The 25,107-nt window shown below is 43.5% G+C and overlaps 2 protein-coding genes across 2 annotated transcripts in view; one reads left to right on the top strand and one right to left on the bottom strand.

Moving 5' to 3' along the window:
* The window catches only part of RTCA (RNA 3'-terminal phosphate cyclase), a 197,415-nt gene that overhangs the window by 30,161 nt on the left and 142,147 nt on the right, over window positions 1-25,107 (top strand). The gene's annotated exons all lie outside the window — the stretch shown is intronic.
* On the bottom strand, window positions 14,157-23,689 carry VCAM1 (vascular cell adhesion molecule 1). Its single transcript, XM_056844732.1, has 7 exons — window positions 23,516-23,689; window positions 20,762-21,040; window positions 18,857-19,171; window positions 17,189-17,461; window positions 16,482-16,748; window positions 15,260-15,547; window positions 14,157-14,317 (listed from the first exon to the last, which is right to left on the bottom strand). The coding sequence occupies exons 1-7, from the start codon at window positions 23,565-23,567 to the stop codon at window positions 14,157-14,159; spliced, it is 1,635 nt and encodes a 544-aa protein (XP_056700710.1). The 5' UTR covers window positions 23,568-23,689.

The following is a 25,107-nucleotide window of genomic DNA, read 5'->3' as shown; positions in this document are numbered from 1 at the left end:
TTGTTTTCCTTGAATAGTGTCAATAGGTTGAACTGAGTTATTATCTTTCTCAAGGAGTTCCTAAAGTTATAGAGCTTGCCAACACACAATTCCAACTTCCAAAGTACATTAAAAGAAAATAACTGTGGCCAATTAATTCATGAATTTGTAGCTGATTAATCATCTGCTTCTTGACAAATTAATTTGGCAAATAATCCATTGATTACATTTAAGTAAATGTGCATATTACCAAAAATTCGATGTAGGTACCATTTTGAGACGATGAAAGATTAGCTTACAATTTTTTAAACGCGAACTACCTATCATTCCTATCTTTAGTCATTTCTTTTTCCTTCCTTATTACTGTAACAGAGTGGAACAAAAACAGTTCATCAGAGATAAACAACTGTGACCTTGATTCTCAGCTTTGTCTTTTAAAATTGGCCTCCACCACTTATACAACAAAAGGCATGATTCATTATCTCTAGGTTTCACAGGTACCCAGATGGAAAGGAATCCCTATAGGACTCCTCTTAATTTCCCTTCCCCCACTGTACCAGCCATCTGTAAGGCCAAGTACACTACAACCTGTCTTGCCATTACTTTAGGGTGAGAGGTTTGTGCCCACCTACCACCAAGCAAGCCAGTCATCCTGTCCCACCCCAGAGCTGAACGTGTGGGGCGCCGTCCCATCCTCACATGGCAGGAGACAGGTAGCTCAAAGCCCTGGTCTTAGTGATAAGACAGGTCCAGCAAGCTGAGGGCACACGGGAGCTCTGCAGCTGGGTTGAAGGCAAGGAGCAAGTGAGGTGCTGTGCAGCCCAATAGCTGAGGGCACACGGGAGCTCTGCAGCTGGGTTGAAAGCAAGGAGCAAGTGAGGTGCTGTGCAGCCCAATAGCTGGGGTGTCATGGGCAGAACAAGGGCTGCTTTCATGGGATGTTGCAGCGTCAGTCTAGGCAGCCACTGAAGAATTGTACAGCTAGCTCTGCAGCTCCATCTCTGTCTATATGTTTGTGGAACCAATCCTGGTGTTTCTGATGTCAAGCCTGGCATCTGTCATTTCAAGTGGAGCTAAAAGAAGGGAGACCCTCATGCTCTCAAGCAAACACTCTGCCTCCTACTCTGGGTTTCAGCTATTGTGTCATTCTTGGGTTGGGAGCGACTGCAAGAAGTGTCCTAAACGGGGTGGTGAGCCCCAGCAGGCAGTGATGGAGACCCTTTAATTCCTGGGATGAAGCAGGGCCCACAGATGCGCCTGTGGCTGAGTGGTTAAGAATATGGTATTTGTGTGGAAGATCCCAGTTTCAATCCCTGGCACCTCTAATTAAAAGCAACAGGTAGTAAGTGATTTGAAAGACTCCTGGAGAGCTGCTGCCTGTCAAAATAGACAAGACTGGCCTTGAGGGACCAATGGCAGCTTTGTGCTGCCCAGAAAGGTTGCTTCATGTTTTCTCCTTGACCCCTATTAGTACTGGGGCTTGCAGGGAAGTCATGTATGGGATGCAGAGGATCCAGTTACTCTACCTCCTCTTCTGGGTTCAAGCCTTCAAATTCAGGCCCTGGGATGTTTTGGCACATGATATTCACTTATGTTGCAGAAGAGGTGGGAGGTACAGATGGGCTTTCTATTCTAGATTATGTAGCAATGTGCTTAGGACAGAACCAGCCCAGGGGGATAAGAGGAAGGGGAATTAAATGGTTTGATTGTACCCTGTGTGGATCCTGTCCTCTGCATGCAGCTCATAAGAATGCATCTCATCAAGTTATATGTACAGGAGAGACTGGGCTGTTTAATAATAATAATTTTAAAATGAGCAGCCCTTTGAAAAAGAAAGCTGCACAGTTTATTAGCTGAAATAATAAAAAGTATTGCAGCACGTTCACAAAACCCCTTGTTAGTTTGGCTACTCTGATGGAATTTGCCATGATTTATTATGGACCTGCAATAGTTACTCCAGTTTTCATGAGAAATGGAACTTTTCCAATGGTTCTCAGAAAGTGATTAAGGCCAGTGCCTGGCACTTGCTCTGAGCCAAGGCAAAGTTGAGGCCAGTTCTGAGTTCTGATATCCAGCAGGGAAACACAGAAACAGAGGCTACCTGGGGATTTTATTATCAATTTTTAATATACATTTTTGATGCTACTTTCACATTATTATAAATTAATGTTGCAATGAAATATCCAGTGCACGGTGCCACAGTGAACAATTTCTCTTCATATGTTACAGACTTTCAAGGGAGTCCTTCACTCTGATGGGATTGTTGCCAATTTTTGACCCCTTGCTTTCTTCCCTGCTGACAGCATGCAAAGATACAGAACAGATTTCCTCACACTGCATTCCCTCAGCTCAACAGACTATTTAGAAAATCCAACTAATCATTTCAGTGTTGAAATGCTGTTCAAACCCCCTTCTTCTGGTTTCCTTCACCTTGGGGACCAATGTGTTCACTTGCTGATTGGCAGAACAATTACAGTCCCTAGAGAAGAATAAACATCGATAGGACAGAAAAGGAAAACCAGAATGTTGCTAAATGACAATATAAAGCAGGCCATTTCTCCCTTTCAGGTGGCAGTAGGTGGCAGCTGCGGTCAGGACGGAGTGCTTTTGAATCAGCTTCAACTGGTTAGCCAGCTGCAACCTTTCCTGGGCAGAAAAGATCTAGCCACTGTGGTGCATGCCCTGGTTACATTGTCAGCGGATGAGTAATAACGAGAGCTGACACCAGAGCTGGGATAATCAAAAGGGCCAACTTTATTTTTATTGTTCAAGAGGGATCTGCAGCGCACACAACCAAAACATCCCCAATAACTGACTGCAGTGCGGGCCATTGGACTCTTGTGCATTATCACAGTGAGTTTTTCAATCCCCCCCCTTTCTTTCCTTTCCATCAGTGATGCTTCTTTCTGAATAAAGCCTTTTGGTTTTTCCTAAGGACGAGTCTCTGAAAGCCTGTTTCAATTGGATACTGTTTACTAAATAGATGCTCCTTTCCCCTTAAGGATCTCTCAGATGGAGGAGGGTAAAGCCAAGGGTAGACAGTAACATGGCTCTCTGTGTGTCTGGGAAGAGTGGCACTATGTGTGTGTGTGTGTGAGAGTGTGAGTGAATGAATGAGTGAGTGAGAGAGAGGGAGAGAGTGAGTGAGTGAGTGAGTGAGAGTGAGAGAGTGTGAGTGAGAGATACGGTTTCTGTCCAGGAAGGAAGGGTGTTGGGGAAAGTGTTTTCCCTCTCAGCCCCTTTCCTGATCCATTACACACGTCCCCAGGGAAGACTGGTTAAAGTCTTCAGGGAACTTTTTTTAAAAAAGTTATGTAACAATCCAATGACCCAATGGTCTTGGAAAACACTGGAATGATTTTTTTTAAATTCTTCTTTAAAAGAAAAACAGAAAAAAAGCACAACAGGGGGCGAAGCTCAAAATCCAGTGGCTAAGTAGAAATTTTAACAAGAAAGAAAAAGAAAGAAAAGGTATATATAAAGTAGAGACAAAAAGAAAAAGACACTGGAATGAACCTTAGAATGCTGGGCAAAGCTAGGAAGCCTTGGCTCCCCATCAATCTAGCCTCTGAAAATATGGGAATGTAGGACCCCTCTTTCAGGTGTTAATTGTCAGAAAGCCTCAGATGAAGGGAAATACATTCATGATGGAGACAGGCAGGACTCATTTTATTTACATATTAAACTTGCATCTTGGATTGGATACTGGTAGAAGAGTACGTGCATGTATACAGAAAGATAATTCTGCCCCATCCTCTGCTGTTGAACACCTCAAGAACTTTTAATAATTTCCTTCAGTTCTAGAGTGACTGGAAAATATCACTGGAGACCAGGAGCATTCTGGGGTGATCATAGAAGTATATATGAGCCAACGATTGCCCACTTTCATTCCTGCCCATATTGGACAACGGGCTGTTTTTGTTGCTACATCAGTGGATGAATGTTACACTGTTATCTCCCAAGATGCTGGCATCAGCTCTCTGCAACTTTTGACCTATCCCATGGACATATTTTGTAAAGAATTGCATGTTTAGAATGCTTGGAATGTAGCTGCATTTTCTTCTATAAGCCACAAAGGGTCTGTTTTGCAGTTTCTCCTTTGTCACGTAACAGAATGAGCAGGCAAAACCTTTTCCATGACACATGAACACACATGAAGCTGCCTTATACTGAATCAGATCAGCAGTCCATCAAAGTCAGTATTATCTACTCAGACAGGCAGCAGTTCTCCAAAGTCTCAGGCAGAGCAAGGTCTCTCTCGTCACCTACTGCCTGGTCTTTTTAAACTAGAGATGTTGGGGACTGAACCTGCAACCTTCTGCATGCATAGCAGAGGCTCTTCCTCTGAGCCCCACCCCCTCCCCACCAAATTATATTTCTTTGTTATTTGTTCCCTTTAAAAATTCTCTTAAGATCCCCATAAATTACCAACAATTGCAATAAAGACCCTCCTCACACCTCTTATGGGGTTTGGCAGGAAAGGGAGAAAATGAAGATTTGCTGCGCTGTATTCTCAGGCCAAAAGTCACCCTAAAATCAGATTGCTGACAGATATGAAAATAAGCTGGTCTGGAATGCTATGGAGTGCTGGAAAGAAAATGTCTTAAAGCGGGGTGTCAAACATAAGGTTTGGTGGCCGGATTCAGCCCCTTGAAAGCTCTTATCCAGCATATGAGCCAGCCGAGGCAGCCATCCCTCCTCACTCCCAATCTGCGCTGGCGAGTCTGCTGTGGGCTCACCAGCTGAGTGTTATTGTGCTAAGTATGTTTGTATTTTAAGTAAAAAATAAAGTAAAAAAAAATAGTACCATTAATTGGCTTTGCCTGTGTCTTCTATAAAGTTTGTGTCTCCGGTACCTGCCATTAAATTTTATTGTACACATGGCCTGGCCCAACAAACTGAACTTTTTGTCATATCCGGCCCTCATAACAAATGAGTTTGACATGCCTGGCTTAAAGGGTATCTGCCATCTTCTACTTCACATCACCTTAAAGAGAGAGTAAGAAATTTAATTCACTTTCAGACCTGCCTTCTGGCTTTGTTGCTAATATGACTGACTTTTCAACTACAGAATTAATTCGGAGGGCTGCCCATCACTCTCCCACCCAATGCCATTCATGCAAAGGCACAAATGCTTTGTGGTTGTTTGTGCTCTTCAGCCATTGCCACTTGGAAGGACTGGTAATCTATAGGCTGCCTATATATTTACAATCCTCCTGTGTGTACAGCATCAGTGTATGTTTCAGTTACTTTTGTTATCCCGTTGGGAATAGTTGAATCAGTGAAACTGTCTGTGCAACTATGTATCAGAAATGATGTATCTTGAATTGGAACCTTACAATTTTTAGTCTACATAGTTGCTTTCATCCCTTTGGGAGAATGGAATGGATTTAATGTGAATATGTGCATATATACATATCTTAATTGAACGGGACTGAAGAAGAACAGAAACGATCATCTCCCTAGCAATTTCAACATGAAGATTTTCTCCTTGTTCATACTTTATTGAACTTTTGATACCTGTACCCTTATGGGACTATTTAGATAGCATTGTATATAGTTTTTGTATTTGTCTTGGTCATTCTTGTATGTTCTTTAGTGCACTTAATACACCTTGTTATACACCAGCTGTGTTTCATTAGTATTTACAATACCAGCCCTTTCTGTACTTAGTTCCTTACCTAGTGGTATTAGTACAGAGGTGTTTATTTTGGTTGCCTAACCTCTAGGTACTAGCTGGAGATCTCCTGCTATTACAACTGATCTCCAGCCGATAGAGATCAGATCACCTGGAGAAATTGGCCGCTTTGGCAATTGGACTCTATGGCATTGAAGTCTCTCCCCTCCCCAAACCCCTCCTCAGGCTCTGCCCCAAAAACCTCCCACCGGTAGCAAAGAGGGACCTGGCAACCCTAGTTACAGGTGAAATATTTGAGGATCAATTTGATAGAGAAAGAAGACAGAAGATCAAAAAGAGGAATATGGAGGATGTTCTGGAGGGAAGAAAAGGGGATTTCCCCTTCCAATAGAGCGATTGAAAGCTGGAAGGAATAGTATTCGGAAAGCAAGCTGTAAACAATTACAGAACAAGATCTTAAATGAGGACTGGTCCTTAGTGTTCAAGGACGCAAATCATAAATGTTCACCTTGCTTCTTCCAGATACCCTTTAACAGAAGCTTTTCCTTGCCAGACTATTTCCTCTGGTTAGAAATTGGTAGTGTGAAATCTCTTAATAAATCCAAACTTAGCCAATGAATAGAGTTTTTTTAAGGGGGTAGTGCAGATAGATATTCAAATACAATATAATAGAATATAACAGAAATATAATAAAATGAACTAGAAGTATAAACCTAATAAAGCCTAGCAGAAGTTATTGCTGTGAGTCTGGAGTTTGACTATTCTAAATGGGTCTACCCTATAACAGGCTTGCCTTGAAGTGACATATTGGCTGGGAGCCAGAGCCTCCAACCAAAGAATATTAATGTTCCTCAGTCCTCTCTGATTTTAGGAGATGACCCCTGATAGTTTTGTCAAATACATATCAGAGTGCTGAGGAACTGAACATTCCTAGTTGAAGGGAAGGTTTCCTAAAAATGTTATTTTCTTGTAATTAAAGCTGCTGGTTATGGCAGAAGAAAATCCCATTGAGCAATAAAGTGTCTAGCATCTATTGAGCAGGGGGGGGAAATAAAAATAAGTAATAAAATTTTCTTTCCCAGATCTAAAACCTCTATGTCGATAAATATAAAATAGCCAAATTAATATTAAAGTTAACACATTTTAGTTTCCATCTGTTGTCCTCATTAAGAAGTGAATAATCTGTTGAAGATCTGTTTTCTTACAGTTTACATGACCTCCACCTTTCCTTTCCAAGAGCCAACACAAAGTTGCCTGTTCTCCCGCCTTGCATCTGAGGGCTCTGATTACTAATAAAAGAATTATTCTCTCTTCTGTTCCCATCAAACTCTGTCCATTCTACCTGGTGGAAAATCTGAGCCTTCTGGTTCCAGAAGACAATGTGAAGGACATGGCCACTCCTTGTGATTAGGGCTGTCGATTCGGTTCGTCACGAACCGAAAAACAGCTGAATTTCCCCCGATTCGGCGGTTTTTAGTTCAGGACGAACCAAACAAAAAAAAGGCGGGAAACGGGGGAGCCGAATTTGCCGACTTCGGGGGTTTGGCGAATAAATTCAGCAGATTCGGGGTTCCCCCCGTGTGCCTTCAGGGGTCTTCCCTGAAGGCGCGTGGGGGGCCCTTTAAGCAGATCTGCGCCTCCCGGTTGGAAGGCGCAGATCTGTTCCACCCCCCCATGCGCCTTCAGGGGGCTTCCCTGAAGGCGCACGGGGGCGCTTTAAACAGATCTGCGCCTTCCAGCTGGAAAGCGCAGATGTTTAAAGAGCCCCCCGCGCGCCTTCATGGAAGCCCGTGAAGGCCCGCGGGGGGGGGGCCGAATTTCCCCCCGAACTCGATCTCGCGCCGAAGTTCGCGGATCCGAAGCGGGGGAGTTCGGACTTCGGCACGGTCCGAATTTAAACGGGCCGAATTTTGCCAAAGCTGAACTTTATCGAATTTTTTTTTCAACAGCCCTGTGATTGTTGTCTGTGCTTCAGGAAAGGTGCTTTGTGTCCTTTATGCATATGTACTTTGACTCATGTTCGCCCCCGGACTGACCTGGTTGTTCCTTGGAGTTATGTATGAGTTTTCCATCCCTCAGAGTTGACCTCGTGCGCACCCCACACTTTTCTCAGGTTTTGCTAATGCTGTTTAGCCACAGATTTAAAGTCTGCTCTGAGATCAACTTGATTCAAATTGTAGTTTTGTGTGCATAAGGCATATGGGGTTTCCCCCTCCTCCTCCTCCAGTCGAGCCTGGGGGAGGCAGGGAGGTAGCGAGTGTTTGCCTAATCAGGAACCAATTTAGCTGCACTTGCATGGGCTCCATTGAAATACATTACAGCATAAAACAGCAAAGAAAATGTGGAATGGATTTTCCATTAAGATGGCTTGGCTTAGACTAAGCTGGCACTGGATTGACAGCCCCCAGAGTGGAATAATGGTCCCAGGGAACAGAATCAGTGCTCTGGGACTGGAATGGCAGCCCCAGAGTGGAATGATGATGCACTCTGGGGGCTGTCAATCTAGTGCCAGAGTAGTCTATCGAGGCCAAGTGACTTTAACGGAAAACCCATTTCACATTTTCTTTGTAACGGTTTTTGTGCTGTAATGTATTTCAATGGAGCCATGCAAGTCAACTGGCAATCCTGGCTCCCATGATCTTCAATGGGCCTTTCAGCCAATCCCATGTTTCTAGTGGGCAATCCTGCCATTAAGTACATCCCTTTGCAGACTACAGCCAATTACAAAGCAGCGTTTTCAAGGGGCAAGGACTCAGAAACTGCATATTTGTGCTGGTGATTCTGCATTACAAAAACTTATTCTTATTTTACCATACTTCAGAGATCAGCTTCCTCAAACTGAAAAACCAAGAAGAATAGGTATATGTTTTCTGAGGTGGTCGAAAGAACCTCTGGGAACTATCATTGTTATTGTACTTGTTATGGGCAGATCCATATGTTTTATGACAACAACCCTGTCTTATTTCAAGTTTACAGTAAAGCCCCAAACACCATTTCATGGAAATAGACGCACGTTGCTCACATCCCAGATAGGAGGAGGAAAGGGCAGAGAAAAATCAACATACAGATGTCATACTTCCACCATTTGCAGCAGCGCCTTGTCAACCCAGTGGGGGACCAATGAAGCATCTTGGAAGCTGCTGTCAAGAATATGCCGAGGTAAACAAAGTATAACCACAAAGCAAATAGTGTGAACCCAAATAAAGAGAATGCCCTCAGGGAGGATCGAGTCGATGGACCATATCATATTTCTCTGTAGGTTTTATGAAGCAAGTAGAATGAAGCTTATTTCTCCAATACAAAAGAGATGGCATGGAATTACCAATGCCAAAATAAGCCAGAAACTATTATTTGAGACAAACCCGGAGTTTATATTGAATTGTGCTAGATTTTTAGCTATAGCCTTTAAAATTCACAAAGATAAAGTGGTGACCTACCGTATATACCCGTGTATAAGCCGACCCGCGTATAAGCCGAGGTGCCTAATTTCTCCCCAAAAATAGGGAAAAATTAGGCACCTGCGTATAAGCCGAGGGTCGGCTTATAACCCCTCCCCCCCCCCGCACACTTACCTTCTGAGCTCCTGGCAGTGGGAAGCGGCGGATCCGGCGGGGGTGGCCTTCCTGCAGCTGCAGGAGGCCCCCCCCCAGGCCGCTCCTGGCGGCAGGAAGTGGTGCGGCCCAGCGGGGGCGGCGGAGCGCCCTCCCCGCGGCCGCAGAGGGCCTCTAGAGGCCTCTCCCGGCCGGGAGAAGGCGGCGGGGGCGGCGGAGCGCCCTCCCCGCGGCCGCAGAGGGCCTCTAGAGGCCTCTCCCGGCCGGGAGAAGGCGGCGGGGGCGGCGGAGCGCCCTCCCCGCGGCCGCAGAGGGCCTCTAGAGGCCTCTCCCGGCCGGGAGAAGGCGGCGGGGGCGGCGGAGCGCCCTCCCCGCGGCCGCAGAGGGCCTCTAGAGGCCTCTCCCGGCCGGGAGAAGGCGGCGGGGGCGGCCGAGCGCCCTCCTCGCGGCCGCAGAGGGCCTCTAGAGGCCTCTCCCGGCCGGGAGAAGGCGGCGGGGGCGGCCGAGCGCCCTCCCCGGGGCCGCAGAGGGCCTCTGGAAGCCGCTCCCGGCAGAGAAAAGATGGCGGCGGTAAGTTCCCCCCTCCCTCCCCCTCCTCCCTCCCCCCTCTACCGTATTGACCCGCGTATAAGCCGAGGCCGGCTTTTTCAGCCCTTTTTTTGGGCTGAAAAACTCGGCTTATACGCGAGTATATACGGTAAATGAAGGGCTAGCTAGTAAAGATAACTTTATTTAGGTGATTTTTTGGGCTTTATATGTGTATTTTATATTTATAGTCAGCTTTAAATTTTATTGTGGGGTGTTGTATCCCATCCATTGCATTTGGATGGTGGGTTAGATATACCTGTGTATTAGACTTTTTGCAACTTTGCTGGTTATGTACAGATTAAAGACTTGACTATACAATAAAGAGAATGAGGCCTGCTACCACAGTCATTCAAAGCAGCTTACCAAGATCCAGTTTATCTAGAACTTTAAGGGAAACAGTCTGGAACTGTTCTCAGGTCCTTTACGTTCGTCCCTGGACTGACCCAGTTGTTCCTTGGAGTTATGCATGAGTTTTCCATCCCTCAGATTTGACCTCGTGCCCACCCATTAAGGTCACTTGGCCCAGATAGACTACTCTGGCGCTGGAATGACAGCCCCAGAGTGGAATGTCAGACCCAGGGAACAGAATCTGTGCTCAGGGACTGGAATGACAGCCCCAGAGTGGAATGACACCCTCTGGGAGTAGCAGAAGTGTTCTGGGACTGGAATGACAGCCTCAGAGTGGAATGATGGTTCACTCTGGGGACTGTCAATCCAGTGCCAGAATAGTCTATCTGGGCCAAGTAACCTTAATGGAAAATCCATTCTTCATTTTCTTTGCAACTGTTTTTGTGCTGTAACATATTTCAGTGGAGCCCATGCAAGTCAATCCTGGCTCCCATGATCTTCAATGGGCCTTCCAGCCTCTCCCATTGTTTCCAGCAGGCAATTCTGTCATTCCTTTTAGTACATCCCGTTGCAGGCTACAGCCAATTACAAAGCAGTGTTTTCAAGGGGCAGGGACTCAGATGCTCTGGATTTGTGCTGGTGATTCTGCATTACAAAAACTTACTCCTGATACTCCAGGACTTTCTTTATGGCAAACAACCACCATACATCAGATTTTGAGAAATCAGATCAGAAAAGTGTGGGTCAAGGGAGCATCGAACCCAAGGTAAAATTCTTATGCATAAAAGACCTCAGATGCTGGTACTTTGCAGCTATGCTAAAACATGAAAACCCTTCCTCTCTGCCTGAATCTTATCTCAACATTTTGGACCCATGCACAAAACTCCCTAGGATCCTAAGGAAAAAAATTGATTGGCTAAAACCTGTTTTGAACAGATGCCTTCCACTCTTGCAGAATCCCTGAAATAGGGGCCCAAAAGGCACAAGCCTTAGTATTTTTTGTAAACTCTAAGGGCCTACTGGGATGCAACCCTGATAATCTCTTAGGGAATGGTTGTCTGAAGAGTGAGATTTTTTCTTTTATTTCCTGTGTTCAACTTTCTGTACATTCGTTTCAATACATTTTTATATGTGCTTAGCAAGAAAACTATAAAAAGGGTCCTTTGACTGAGAGAGGCTTTCTGAATAAGTTTCCTCAAAACCAGGCAAGCTCATGCTATCATATAGACTGAGAAAAAGGAGGTGAGGATCCTGGCCATTTCTCATGTACATGAAGGTATACATTCAAGGGACTGAGCTACATGCTGACCTGGGGCCATCTGTTTTTGATAACTTAAGTTTTAACTCAAGAAAAAATATATGAAGGTGTATATCTGGGCCTAGAGAAGTCTAGGACACATTCTGCATGCACAGGTGGGGTTGGAGCAACACGGAGATCTCTAAAAAGCAGGTTTATGACATGGTACTCAGCTCCTACCATAAGCATGCCAGCAGAGGGATTACTGTTCCTTCATGCTAAAGTGGCTGGTATAGACTATCAGTGATAAGCAGAGAACCACACTGTTGAAATGTCAGGCACAGTGGCACAAGAAGCTGATAGTCACCAGTAAAAGTACCACAATTGCAGGATAAAGCACATGTCTAGAAACACCATTTCCTCTTTCAAAACAGGATCTTACCAAGGTTGTTTCAAGACATTTTGGCACCCATGGCAGAAAATAAGTGCTCTTTTATTAGCACTCAAGATGGTAACAGATCTACCCAGGAACCACAACTATGGCCATCATTTTTCCAGTGCACAAAAATACATTAAGTGCAGTAGGAATGGTGGATGCACTGTGAACCATTTGCAGATTATAGAAAATTTATGAAGTTAAGCAAGTTCCACAAAATACAGTAAATCTTAAAAAGAAATAAACTTTTTAAATTTACAAAACTCAAACATCATCAATTTGCAGCATTTTGGCTACTTCATTGTCGAGGAAAAACGTGGATTAACAGACAAGAAATAGAAAAAAAAACCACCCACAATACATCAGTATGCTCTATCACAAAAGACAATATTATACTTCAACATATTTAAATATTATTGTATAAGTAGTAAAAGTACCAAAAACATAACAGAGTGTTATCATGCTTTTTTTTTAAATTGAGAACATCCTCTTTCATGGTAACAAAATGGTAGTTTCACATTTAGAATGTGCAAATTTCCTTCTGTAAAATATAATTGACAGTATATACCAGGGTAAACTCTGGGGGTTACCGCACTTTGTATTTCCAGCAATGTATTAAGAGTTTGAAAATGTTATAAAAAACATCGCTTTAAAAGGGTTTTTGGATACCACGGCTTATAAATGGTTGGAAGACGTCTTCTCAGCTAAAGGGGCCAAAGTGCGAACAGTATTTTTTATAATGTTTTCAAACTCTTAATACATTGCTGGGAATACAAGTGCGGTAACAGCCTCTGAAAATAATTAGCCACAGTGTATTCAATTTTTTTAACACTTTAAGGAGATAGTCTGTCCATAAATTCCATTTCCATGATATCAGTTCCACTTAGTATAAGTGAGGGATACCGTGCAGCAGTATGTGTTTATTTAGAAGTAAATCTCACTTTCAGAAGGATTCCAGCTTTAATTTTAGCCAGTCATCTAGAATGAAACAACAGAAAATACCTACACCAACAGCTCATTCCTGACAGAAGCAGCAGCCGGGGACAGCGTGGCCGAGGCTCTGCAGCGGCACCTCCAATGAAGTTTCCCGGCCGCTGCAAGGCTAAAAAAAGGGTATTTAAAAACTAAAAAAGGGGGGGAAGCCCCATTGAAAACAGCGATGCTGCGCCCACAAAAAGGTGGCGCTGCACCGCTGTTGCTTCAGGGGGCATTCCTGGTCTGAAAGGGGTTTGGAAGCTGCCAGAAGGCAGCTCCACCCCTGGAATGCCCCAGGAACGCCTCCCGGGATGTTGGCGCAGAGACTTTCGCTGAGCGGATGCCAGTGGGAGGGTGTCCAAGGGCCACGCTGCTGCCGCGTTCCGGGGGGCCAGTTTAAGTGGCACTATGCCGGCATCCCTGCCAGTTTGCACAGCGCAAGTGGCATGGACACCAACCTAAGGCGATTCGGCCCCCAGCCTCAGGAATGGGCTGTCAGCTTATCACTTTTATACCAGTTTAAACTGTTGCAACTTCCCCTAAATAATCCTGGGAACTGTAGTTTGGTGAGGGGGCTGAGAATTCTAAGAGAATTGTAGTTCACATTGGTGTAGCTTCTCAGAAGCACAAAGAGTATAGTAGTGCAAATGAAGGAGAGAATGTGTGTGTGTGTGTATACACACATACATTCTCTCCTTCATTTGCACTACTATACTCCTATATACACACACACTCCTATACAATACTCCTATACACACACACATATATACATATGGATAATTTTTCATGAACACATATTAATAAATACATAGATTACCAATGTTAAACACTGTAAAGACCTATTTATCTCAGTGGAAGAACTGAGTGCATACTTAATATCTTAGACTGAAACCAATAGGACTTTATTGTATCATCTAGGCTGGATTATTCCCATATGCAAAAGAAATACAGTCCGTAATAATTTAAAACAACATGCTTTTCTGAACTGTGTCAATTATTGTTTCCGTTCTTCCAGAAGACAATTTCTTTATACAGTAGTCACAGGCTTATTGCAAGTTCTGAAATTTATTTTCAGTTCTGTGCACTTTATGATAAATAAATTCTGGAAATTATACACTATACAGAAGGAAGGCTGAATGCTCCCAGGAGTTCTTTGCAGGTAGCTTACTAGGAAATAAAGGATTGTCCTGATGTTCATTGCCAGTATTCTCACCCACCGATTGCCCCTACATTCAGTTTCCTTCATTACAAAAACCAACATTCTTGTTAAAGTGCCTGATTTTGCAAGTCAGGAGAAGTTGATGCGTCTCACACTGAATGACACTGAAGGCCGCTGAAGGTTCAGAGGGACAACTGCATTGTCCATTTGTTCAGCTCTTAGAAAATCTGTAATCTGTTTTATCTTTATACTTGTGGTTTCAGTGAGCTTACAAGACTGTAGGATCCATTGATCTTTGCCTTCCTGGAAATGTAAACCAATATTGCCGCCATGGGGCCTGCAACGGTTGCGACAGAAGAAACCCCGACGATCATGGGAGTCACATAATCCAGTTCTTCTGTATTGACTGCATGAATGGAAGGGAAAGGAAATGAAAAAGCTAATTAAGATAAATCTTCCACATTTACAGGACCATCCTATGATCAAAGGCTACTGCAGGAAACTGTCCTCCCTACCCATTAGCCAGAAAAAAGTTCTTGCCCCACTCCCTGGTGAGGAAGAAGCAACTGCAAGCCTGCCAAGGAGGGCATTCAGTCGGGGGTAGGATTGCTAATTCCAAAATGGGAAATTGCTGAAGATTTGAGGTGGCACCTGGGGAAGTAGCTCAGCAAAGATTTGATCCCTAGGGCACATCATAGATCCACCCTTTAAAACTGCCATTTCCTCCAGGAGAACTGATCTCCAAATTCTGGAGATTGGTTGTAATTTCAGGAGAACTGCAGGTCCCACCTGGAGGGGGGTAACCATAGTCATGGGGGGTGGTGCCAGAGGGCATTTTGACCCCTACCGCCATAGTGCCCTACCTCTCCTCCCACTCAAATGCTATTGGTATCATATGTAGCAATCCTCCATCAAACAAGACACCTGCCGAAAAGTTTGCCTTCTTCCACTTTCCTTTTTCCAATCTCTGCACTCTTTCACTACTTTCTGTCATTTTCTGTCATGGTTAGTTTGTGACCTTTCAATGTCCTATTGCAGCAGTAAAACTAGCACTGGAAGAGGGGAGCACCTGCCCCAGGCAAGGGTGCAAAATAGGCTTACTAATGTGAGAGTCTGGACGTAAGGGCAGAATCCAAGGGTCCCAGAATTCACTTTAAAGGGACACGATATAGTCACCTAGCTAAAGGTCAGCAGGTCTAAGTGGTCAGTGCCTGAATGGGAGACCTCCTAGGAACCCATCCAGGCTCTGCTTTGAGTCCCATGATGGAAGAAAAGCAGAATATAAATAAGTATGATCTACAGACAGAAACTATCCAGAATGCATCATTCCATGCACAAAATGACATACCTATGATAATTTCTATCTCTTCTGTACCATTTGTGACACCAAAACCATCCAATGCATATGTGATTGTATCATTTCTGGAAAATGTGATTGTATCATATGTGATTGTATCATTTCTGGATAATCCATACAACGTGGAATTTATGTCCTTTGGTGCAAATGAAGTTTCGTTTTCCAAAATGCCACTCTTGTCTTGTGGAGTATGATAGGTTGCACTCTTCCTATCAAAATCCTCCACCTCAGTAACGTTTTCTTGTCGATAGGTAACTGTTGCAGCAGTTGAAGAAAGAGCTAAGAATAAAAAAATAGCGGTGTTAATCAAATTCAATGATAAAAATCTGATCATCAAAAACGAACAGAATGTTGAACTACGATGTGCAAATTTTGAAGTTTAAAGTTTTATTTATCAAAATGCCAACTTTTTAAAAAAAGTCATTATCAAGTTTCATTGATAAAGCCAATACCATCACAACTTGTTATATCTGAAATCAAGATTGTATGCATGGTAAGTGTGAACAATGGATGTGTGCATAATGAGGACAGGTCTTTGACTTCTGGCTCTACCCCCAGCCTACCTGCATCCAGCACAATATCACATGAACACATGAAGCTGCCTTCTACTGAATCAGACCCTCGGTCCATCAAAGTCAGTATTGTCTACTCAGACCAGCAGCAGCTCTCCAGGGTCTCAGGCAGAGAGGTCTTTCACATCACCTACTTGCCTCGTCCCTTTAACTGGAGATGCCAGGGATTGAACCTGGGACCTTCTGCATGCCAGGCAGATGCTCTTCCACTGAGCCACGGCCCCTCCCAGGCAGAGCCTACATACACAGACTGATTGCATATAGGCTCCCCCCACCCCCTGCAACCAAGAGCCCTGAAAATGCAGCACTCCTTATTTCATACAGAGCTTGACATGCATGCAGTTAATAAAGCACGTAAACTCTGCCAGTTTTATGTTGAATGTGCAAGAGGCAGGGGCTGGGGCTGAGCAGATGTAAACATTTATTGAATACAGTCAATGGCCAGCATAACAATTGCAAAAGCAGATGTAATCCTTTTCTGTTCTCATGTCTGTGTTCAGTGTACACAAACTGACATAATTCTGACGTACCTTACATGGTGGTTGTGAGATATTACCCTGATTGTGCATGTGAAGTGCTTTTAGCATGGAGAAATGATAGATCAATGCTTGGTATAATAATATTCAACAAGAGCAACTTACACTCCACACTTAGTGTTCCTGCCATTTTCCTTCTCCCAAATTTATTTTCTACTTCACACTCATAACTTCCAGCTTCATCAGGGGTCACACGCGGGATATGAACAATTCCATCTTTGCTATCAAGTATCTCATCTTCACTGGCCAATTTTCTTCTTATGACAATCTGAGCAGCAGGGCTGCTTTGCACAGAGCACTGTAGTGTAACACTTTCTCCTTCGTTCACTGTTGCAGAAGGAAGTATAGAAAATTCTTGCAGCCTGGGGGCACCTGTGTGAGAATAAACATCCATTTGTAAAGCTAGCGTTGCTGTCTGTTCCCTACAGACTTTTACAAAAGTGGCATTCAGCTTCATTGATTGCTGAGTGTGGTAAACACAAATGTGCACCTCATTGTTTGCAGAATTAGAGCACTAGTGCAGACTTAAAAGTTAAACGCGCTCTGCCCACTCCAGTCCCTAGCAACTAGTCTCATCAATGGACAGTCAATGGTGCCTTTTTAAGCACCATAAAGGGGATGGAAAATCTGTATGCATAGGGACCCAATGATTGTTCTGCAGAGCAGACAGGACTATGAAAAAAGGGGAAATATGGTTCAAAGACTGCAGGGAGTCAAGAGCCTGGACCCCCAACTCTATACATCCATTCTAAAAACCTGTCCATTTTACCCCAAACTGGCAAGACCAATGCACCACCTATGAAATTTTATACCTTGTACAGAAACAGTCACTGTTCTGTTCTCTGTTTTGTTGGTTACTTCATTTGTGACTTCACAGATGTAGACTCCAGAATCATCAAACTGAACATTTGGAATTGACAAGGTATGATTTTTTACAATGCTTTGCAGAGTTTCATTAGCCAGCTGTTTCTTCCATACAATCCTTGCTGGAGGATTACTTTCAGTCATACAGTGAAGCAGCAGTGTGCCATCTTCCAATAGGGTGGTACCTGGAGACGCAGTGATGTGAGTTTTCCGTGGACCATCTTGAAGAAAGAAAAAGTCAGCGTGTTAAATTAGTGAAACATAGTGCTGCTGTTAAAAGTCATCACTCAAAAACATGGAGGGTGTCAGCTGCAGCATTCCGCTGTGACACACTAGTATATATCCAGAGTTATTGACATTTATAAATTGCTTCTCTGTGAAAAATACTTGAAGCACAGACAACAATTCAATAATGAGAGCCAGCGTGGTGTAGTGGTTAAGAGTGGTGGTTTGGAGAGGTGGACTCTGACCTGGAGAACTGGGTTTGATTCCCCACTTCTCCACATGAGCGGCGGAGGCTAATCTGGTGAACTGGATTTGTTTCCCCACTCCTACACATGAAGCTAGCTGGGCGACCTTGGGCTAGTCACACTCTCCCTGCCCCACCTATCTTATAGGGTGTCTGTTAAGGGGAGGGGAACGGAAGGTGATTGTAAGCCGGTCTGATTCTACCTTAAGTGGTAGAGAAAGCTGGCATATAAAAACCAACTCTTCTTCTTCTTGTAAGAATAATCCCCTAAACCAAAAGCCAGTGCAGTATAAAGAATTCCCAAACGTAGACCATGTTTTATTTCTTCACTTTGCCACACAAGGATTTTCAAAGCAGTTCACATTTTTTTAAAAGTAAAATGTTAAAACAAAAACTGATTGGAAGAGATTCCCTAGTTAGAGCTGGGTCCAGGTATAATGGAGGAGTGCCAGCTTCTGCCTCCACTTTGTCCAATGGCCTCAGAATGTACCATGCTAGTGACAAACCATTACCCTCTATGTTCCTAAATCAGCCACAGATACTTGGCAGGTATCGCTTAAACCAATACCAAGTCTTGGTTGGATTCATACATGTGAACATTACAGCTATAGTCAATTATATTACTTCACATTTTGCATGCACTTTTTGGTTTCATGGATCCAAATGGAAAGGAATGGATCTGAGAAACATTAGATCACTGCAATGTGGCATCCTGTACTGTGACCACATTGAGATTTCTTTTTTGGAAATTCTGCCCTTCTCTCCTTGCAGCTCCTGAGATTTCTCCAGTTTCAAACCTATCTTAGTAACCTTAGGAAGTAGCATTTATTTAAAAATGAAAGTTGGCTCACTCCATATTGATTTCTATGTTTGCAGTGCATAATCACAACAATTATACATTCAGCCTTGCTTTTAAAAGACATATTGGCTACAAGCCAGCTTTAAACCAAACCTTTTAGGCTTAGCCATCTCTTACTGAAATTAATGGGGTTGAGATGTGCTTTGCTTTAGCTTTGGATTTGTGCACTAATCTTTAGATTTGTGCAGGACTCCTGAGCCTATGAGAAGTACAATGATGTATCCCAAGCTTTCAAACACCAATATGCATATAATTTGCCCCCCAAGCTCATTGCTTCAATACACTTACAATTCACGTTAAGTATGTGCATCGTCTGCCTTTGCTTGGATTCCATCTCCTCAACTGACAGCCTAGCCACACAAGTGATCTTTTCCCCAATATCTGTCTCAGTGGGCGTAAAGGTAGTTGTCAAACTTCTTGTCTCTAAAGGCCTGGTCACAGGATCTTCAAATTGTTCTGTCCCAGCCATGAGATCCTCTCCTTTCTTCAGCTTTATGTCCAGTCCATCAGGAGGATATATGTTCAAAATTCTACAGGTGATGCTAGCTTGTTTCCCAAGAACAAGTGGGCCGCTGGTCTCAATAATGGGATCACTGGGAAATGCTAAAAGAATACATGAAGAAAATTTATTATAGAGATTCCAGCAACATCTGAAATAAGACTGGGGATTTAGTCTACTCTCAAAGTTGTCCGGACCTCCATTGTTTTCAGCATGGGCTACTTCAGATTAAGGCATAACTTGCTATCTCATGTCCATAAGAAACATGGCATTAAGAAGCTTCCATAAAAAGTATTCATCTCAGCCTGAAGACTCTGAAACTCTGCAGAGTTACATATGAATGCCCATGTGTTTTTAGAAAAAACCATGAGGAAATGATCCTGAAGGATCAAAGTACACATTCCAATTTGTAACATGTTGTTTCTGGATTCCCAGGTGAGACAGGCCAAAAACGCATGGCTGTTTTGTCATGCGAGTCTCCCGCAAATGTGGTGAATTGTGGGAGACTAAACACATGGCCGCTTCCCCCGAAACTTACCAGGGTTTTCCTATCCCTGCCTTTTCGTGCTTTAAAAAAAAGGTCACTACAATTGTGAGTGTTCTTAGGTGCTTTTATGTGCGCGGGTTTGACTCCCCTTCCTTCCTTACACTGTGGGAGGAGGAGAAGACAAGAGGGTGAAGGGGCCTAGAGGGAGATAGGCGGCAGTAGTGGACTGGCCGCTGCCTCCACCCATAGGGAAAGAGCGCCGGAGCCCACACCTCTCTCCCCCCTTGCCCTCCTCCGCCTCTCCCCTCACCGCTCGGGAACTTGCCACCGCCTCCACCCACAGAGGAAGAGCGCCGGAGCCTGCGCCTCTCTCCCCCCTACCCTCCTCCTTCCCCCACCTCCAGTCAGCTGGAGGCATGCCTTCTCGACCATGCATTCAATTTTTTGAACACGTGATCGAAAGGCGTAAAACAGGGGAGGGACAAAAAATTGCAAAACTTGCCATAGGTTAACGGCCTCACATGTCAGTTGCAAGGAAACTCATCTCTGAAACATGTGGAGCTGTGGTAGTGGTCAACCCCATTCACCTGATCTGCCCAGCTATGACCTCCCCACCCCCTGCTCAGGGGGAATTTTTCAAATATAACTTTTATGTTTAAAATGAAACTGATCCTGAAAAATATCTCCCTTTAGAGGCTACTGCTGGGAGCATGGCAGATTGCTTTTTACAGGAAGAAAGGGATAATTTAAGTACATAAGCTTCTGAACATAAAAATATCAGCACAGTGTGTGTAAAGTACAGACTAGCTTTAACTACTCTGACCTGGATGGCTCAGACTAGCCTGATTTTGTCAGATCTCAGATGCTAAGCAGGGTTACCCTTGGTTAGTACTTGGATGGGAGACCAACAAGGAAGTCCAGGGTTGTTACGCAGAGGCAGGCAATGACAAACCACCTCTGAACTTTTGCCTTTAAAGCCTTGCCTTTAAAGCCTTGTGGGGTTGCCATAAGTCAGTTGCACTTTGATGACCGCCCCCCCAAAAGCTTTACCCTTCACCCCCAAGCAACAGAGAAAGTGAGACAGAACATTTTTTGGATTTTTAAAAATTTAAAATTCTGGATTTTTCAAAAGCTAGCTTTTTATCCAAGAGGGATTATTTAGGATAGTTGTGAGTGAGAATCAAAAACAAAACAATGCGTAACTTACAGAAAATGCGAATGCTGACTGTCCTTTGTTTATTGTTGTCCCCACAAGAGGCACTGCAAAGATAATCATGCTGATTTGCAAAGCTAACAGGATCCATAGTCAAGACTGAACTGCTCCCTTGGTGGCTCACGATCCCTCCTAATGGGTTGTCCAACTGGGTTCTCCAAGAGAAAGTTGGGGCTTCACAGCCAGTCGCATTGCAATTTAGCACCAGCTTGCTGCCTATCTCTGCGGCAACCTCACCGCCTGGCACAATCTCCTTAACATCAAATGCCTTGGCTGAAACACCAGAAAGAAGAAGAAAAAACACAGTCAGATGGATCAGCATCGGTGGGCTACATCTGCCTGTCTGCTGCTCTTCATCAAATTGACAGACAGGTGTTCAAATGGGTTAAGAGCAAATTAGCAACCCATCTCCAGCCATTTGGACAAGTATTTGCAGAAGTCAACACAGTTAACCTGTTTGAGATATGTCATTACATGGTTGGAAGAGGCAAAAGGTATCCCTCATTTCTTTGGCTGCATGATACTAAATTGCACGTAGACAAAAAAAATGTTTAATGTATTTTCACCTTCATTATTAGTACAATCCTATGCAGAATTAGTTGTGAATGTGGCACAAGAATGGGGCGGGTTTAGCCTTCCCTCTCCCTTGTATAAACACCTGATAACAGTACCTGCCTGTTTCCTCCAGTGGGGCAAACAGCACACAATGGGGCCATTTCAGATTGACAACTCCCTTCTCCTTTTGTCCCACAGTTCAGATCCAAATCAGACCCCAAGTTCCTGAAAATTAGCTCCCAGAGTTTTGTTTTTTAAAATAATAATAATCAGACAGTGACATATATGGTTGCTGAAGCCCATTGTAATCAATGGGTTTACACAGAACTAACTTTGCATAAAGGTTGCACTACGTAGCTGCCATATCAAGAGCTGCTGAACTGAACAGAATTGTTAAAACCATTACCGGGCTTTAACAATCTGTGTCTGAAAAATCTTGGAAGGGGAAAAGCCCATTCCACTGCTTTCAATAGAATTTAGGCATGACTAAGGTCTGCTGGATGACACCCAAGTGAGATTAGTTGATTCAGCCTGCACTAAGCATATTGAAGGACAAATTAGACAGGATCCAGGAAGTCTCCTGCAGGTTTTAAAATACTAGAAGTAGCCATGGGAGCTGCATGGGCAATACTGAGTGTATGTTAATTAACCTTTCCCATTGTGCCACTTTCCAGATCTCATTTCCCCCCTCTTCTCCAGTTTTGTTTTTCCTATAGATGAAAACATAGAAGTAGCTGTATTTTTCTGGAGAGAGAGGGAGAGGTTTTGCATCAGGTAAATCCACGGGGAAAAGGTTAATTCACTACAACCCCACTCTGAATCAGGCTCCTCAAGCCACTGGAGCTTCTAATCATGGGTCTTCTAGGTCCATATACTTTTATCCTTTCTTGGAGGTAAATCCCACCAAGACCAGTTAGACATTCCCAAGGAAATATTGCTGGGATTGGAACATAAGACTGTTCAAAGTACAGTTCAAAGTTTACCTGAACCTGATAGTTGGGATTTAACCATCACCTAAATTGATTCACACATTACAGAGTTCACATGTTGGGTGCTGGGACACCAACAGTCAGCTGAGAGTTGCAGATATCTTTTTAATTTATGTGCATGGGGTGCCAGAGTTGGATCAGGTCCATGGCACATGTAGAGAAGGAGCTCCAGCCTCCCTCACCCCCGCACAGTTTTCCTGACTTGAAATGGTCCAGGGATCAGTATTTGGCCCATTGAGGAAGACCAAATGTTCCATGGGAAACATGTTGGTTTCCCCAATAGGTCCCAATAATACTCCCCAACTGAAAATAGTATGTGGGGGACTGAAGCCGCTTTTCCACACGCCCCATGGACCTCATCTGAATTGGGTATTGCAAGTGTAGGAACTGAGAAGAACCTCCAACTCATGTCTGACTGTTGATCAGATCCAACCCGTGTGGATTGGTATAAATCACACTAAAATGTGTGGATTGGTATAAATCAGCAATGTTTACAAGCCCACCTGGAGTATACTTGCAGGCACACCTGTATTTTTATTGAAAAGGTTTCATGAATTTGATCTACTTTTCACATAAACTTCATTCTTGAAGCTGCAGTCTCAACCAACCTACTTGGGAGTAAGTCCCATTAAACTCAATGGGATATCTGAGTAAGCAAAGGATCTAAACAAATAGTTACATTTTCAAATCAGGGCTGAGGTTCCAAAGTCTTCATGTAAATTCACAGCAGTGACAGTTGATTAAGTAATTGCCCATTTCACTAATCGTATTTAATGCTTAATTCATCTTCCATTCAATCAAAACCCTGTTTTGGGGGAAATTATATCAGACTGCTGCCATTCTATGCATGCTTCCTTGACAGTAAGCACCATTGTTGTCAGTGAGATTTACATCCAAGTAAGCATGGATAGGATTAGGCTGTCTGCAATTTATTATTAAGGATCCCTTTTGAAAGTTTATATTCTATCATATTCTTTCTAGTATAAATAATTTGAGTTGTAAAACAACGACAGTATACACCTATCATACAATCAAGATCAGCATGTAATAACTTTAAAAAAATCCATCATTAATAATTATGGCCCTTTTCAAAACGAACCAACATCCATCTCAAATACAGCTATGGTAGTATATCTTTAAAGCGGAGGCTGATTTCTTCTCCCCACTTCCCCCAAATATCAAGCAACAAAGCAAAATGACTCACAGTTCATGAAGAAGAATAAAAGCGCGGTCACTGTGGAAATTACTCTGGCCATTTGTACCCGTTGGCTGTTCTTGCTTTTAAATTGAAATTGCTATGGCAAAGGAAGCAGCTTCAATATCTAACAGCTAATGAATGCTGTTTCTTCAAAAGGTGGCCCAAGGATTTGAAAAGGTTTGCTCTAACACCCACTCAGAAAGGAAAAGTGGCACACCAGGACCGACATCTCTTTCTTTATAGAGATTCTGGACTGGGGAGGGGGCAAGGTTGGAATTTCCATGGCAGGAAAACCCACAAAACAGAAGAAAAGTGAAAGCCTTCCTTAGGAAGAAGCTTTCAGTCAGTCAATTTGGCGCCCTCTGCTACTTCCTCTCCTTTCCTCTAGAAGAACTGTCCAAAGATAACATGAGGGAAAGTACAGCTACAGGCTATAAAGAGGAGCTCAGAGAGGGGGGTGGGGGAGAGTCAGTAATGTGAAATAAGCAGAAAGCTCTCACTGTATTTGTACCAGATGGTGAAACATCATTTTAAGCCTCAGGAAGAAAACAATAGAAGAAATTAAGTAGTTCAGTGTAAGAGGCAATGTCTAAAGCTCTACTTCAAATTGCTGTCCAGCCATGAACTCCTTCCAAGGCCTTAGGGGTGCCATGGTTACCCCATCCCATCTGACTTGCTTTGCATTTTTCATTTCATTTCATTAACCTTTACTGGCATACCAAAAGACAGAGATAAAACAACAATATACCTCCAAAGGGCAATACATATAAGTTACAAGTTGGGTTAATGACTTGCTTTGCAAGTGCATTGGACTGATTAATAAGGTCATTAATAAGGACTGATCAATAAGGTCATTAATAAGGACTGGTCAATAAGTCGAGGCGGAGCAGAAGACAAAAGACGGGGACGGAGCCTCGTCTCCTCGTACACGGAGAGCTGAAGAAGCCGCCCTGGCGGCGGCGAAAACGCAAAGCATCCAGATGGCATTCCGATCTCCCCCGTCTTTTGTCTTCTGCCTTCTATCCTTCTTCCCGCAAGGAACGAGAGACTTATGAACTGAAATAGTCTTTTTGACTAGAAATTAAGGCATATGAATTGATCTTTATTTATTACAGTTGGCTTGTGTGTTTGTACATATTGTCGTTGTCATTTGAGTAGCTGCTACTTTTTTGTATCGAGTCCGTTTATAGAATAGTTAAGTTTCCTTTGATACACGTCAGCACTTTCACTTTTGTATTTGTCAATACACGTTTTTTGCAAATATTTGAGAGCCTTGTACTATCCTTTCCTCAGCCAGACTATTTTAGTACCTGTGCATATTTATCTCAGCCAGTCTCCTGGTGGGGCCTTGAGATTTCCTGGAATTACAATAGATCTCCAAACTATAGATCAGTTCCCCTTGAGAAAATAGCTGCTTTGGAAGTTGGAATCTATGACATTATGCCCTATCAAGGTCCCTCCCCTGGCTTCACCTCCAATTCTCCAGGAATTTTCCAACCCAGAGTTGGCAACTCTGTGGGAGACCCTGGTTTGAAACCCAACTCTGCCATGTAGCTTGCTGACTGACCTCGGGCCATTCACTTTATTTCAGCCTAAGT

Source organism: Euleptes europaea, chromosome 2 (genome assembly GCF_029931775.1).
Source record: "Euleptes europaea isolate rEulEur1 chromosome 2, rEulEur1.hap1, whole genome shotgun sequence".
NCBI classification, from domain to species: domain Eukaryota; kingdom Metazoa; phylum Chordata; class Lepidosauria; order Squamata; family Sphaerodactylidae; genus Euleptes; species Euleptes europaea.
Note: the sequence above shows the minus strand (reverse complement) of the source record. Positions and strands in the feature narration are given on the sequence as shown.

What these genes read in the sequence shown, in the direction of transcription:
- VCAM1 (XM_056844732.1), bottom strand. Translation starts at nt 23,567, where the DNA reads ATGGCCAGAGTAATTTCCACAGTGACCGCGCTTTTATTCTTCTTCATG. An exon ending in AGTGACTGTTTCTGTACAAG is followed by an intron (nt 16,749 to 17,188) that starts GTATAAAATTTC and finishes ATTCTCACACAG; the next exon opens with GTGCCCCCAGGCTGCAAGAA. An exon ending in AGGAACACTAAGTGTGGAGT is followed by an intron (nt 15,548 to 16,481) that starts GTAAGTTGCTCT and finishes TTTTATTCTTAG; the next exon opens with CTCTTTCTTCAACTGCTGCA.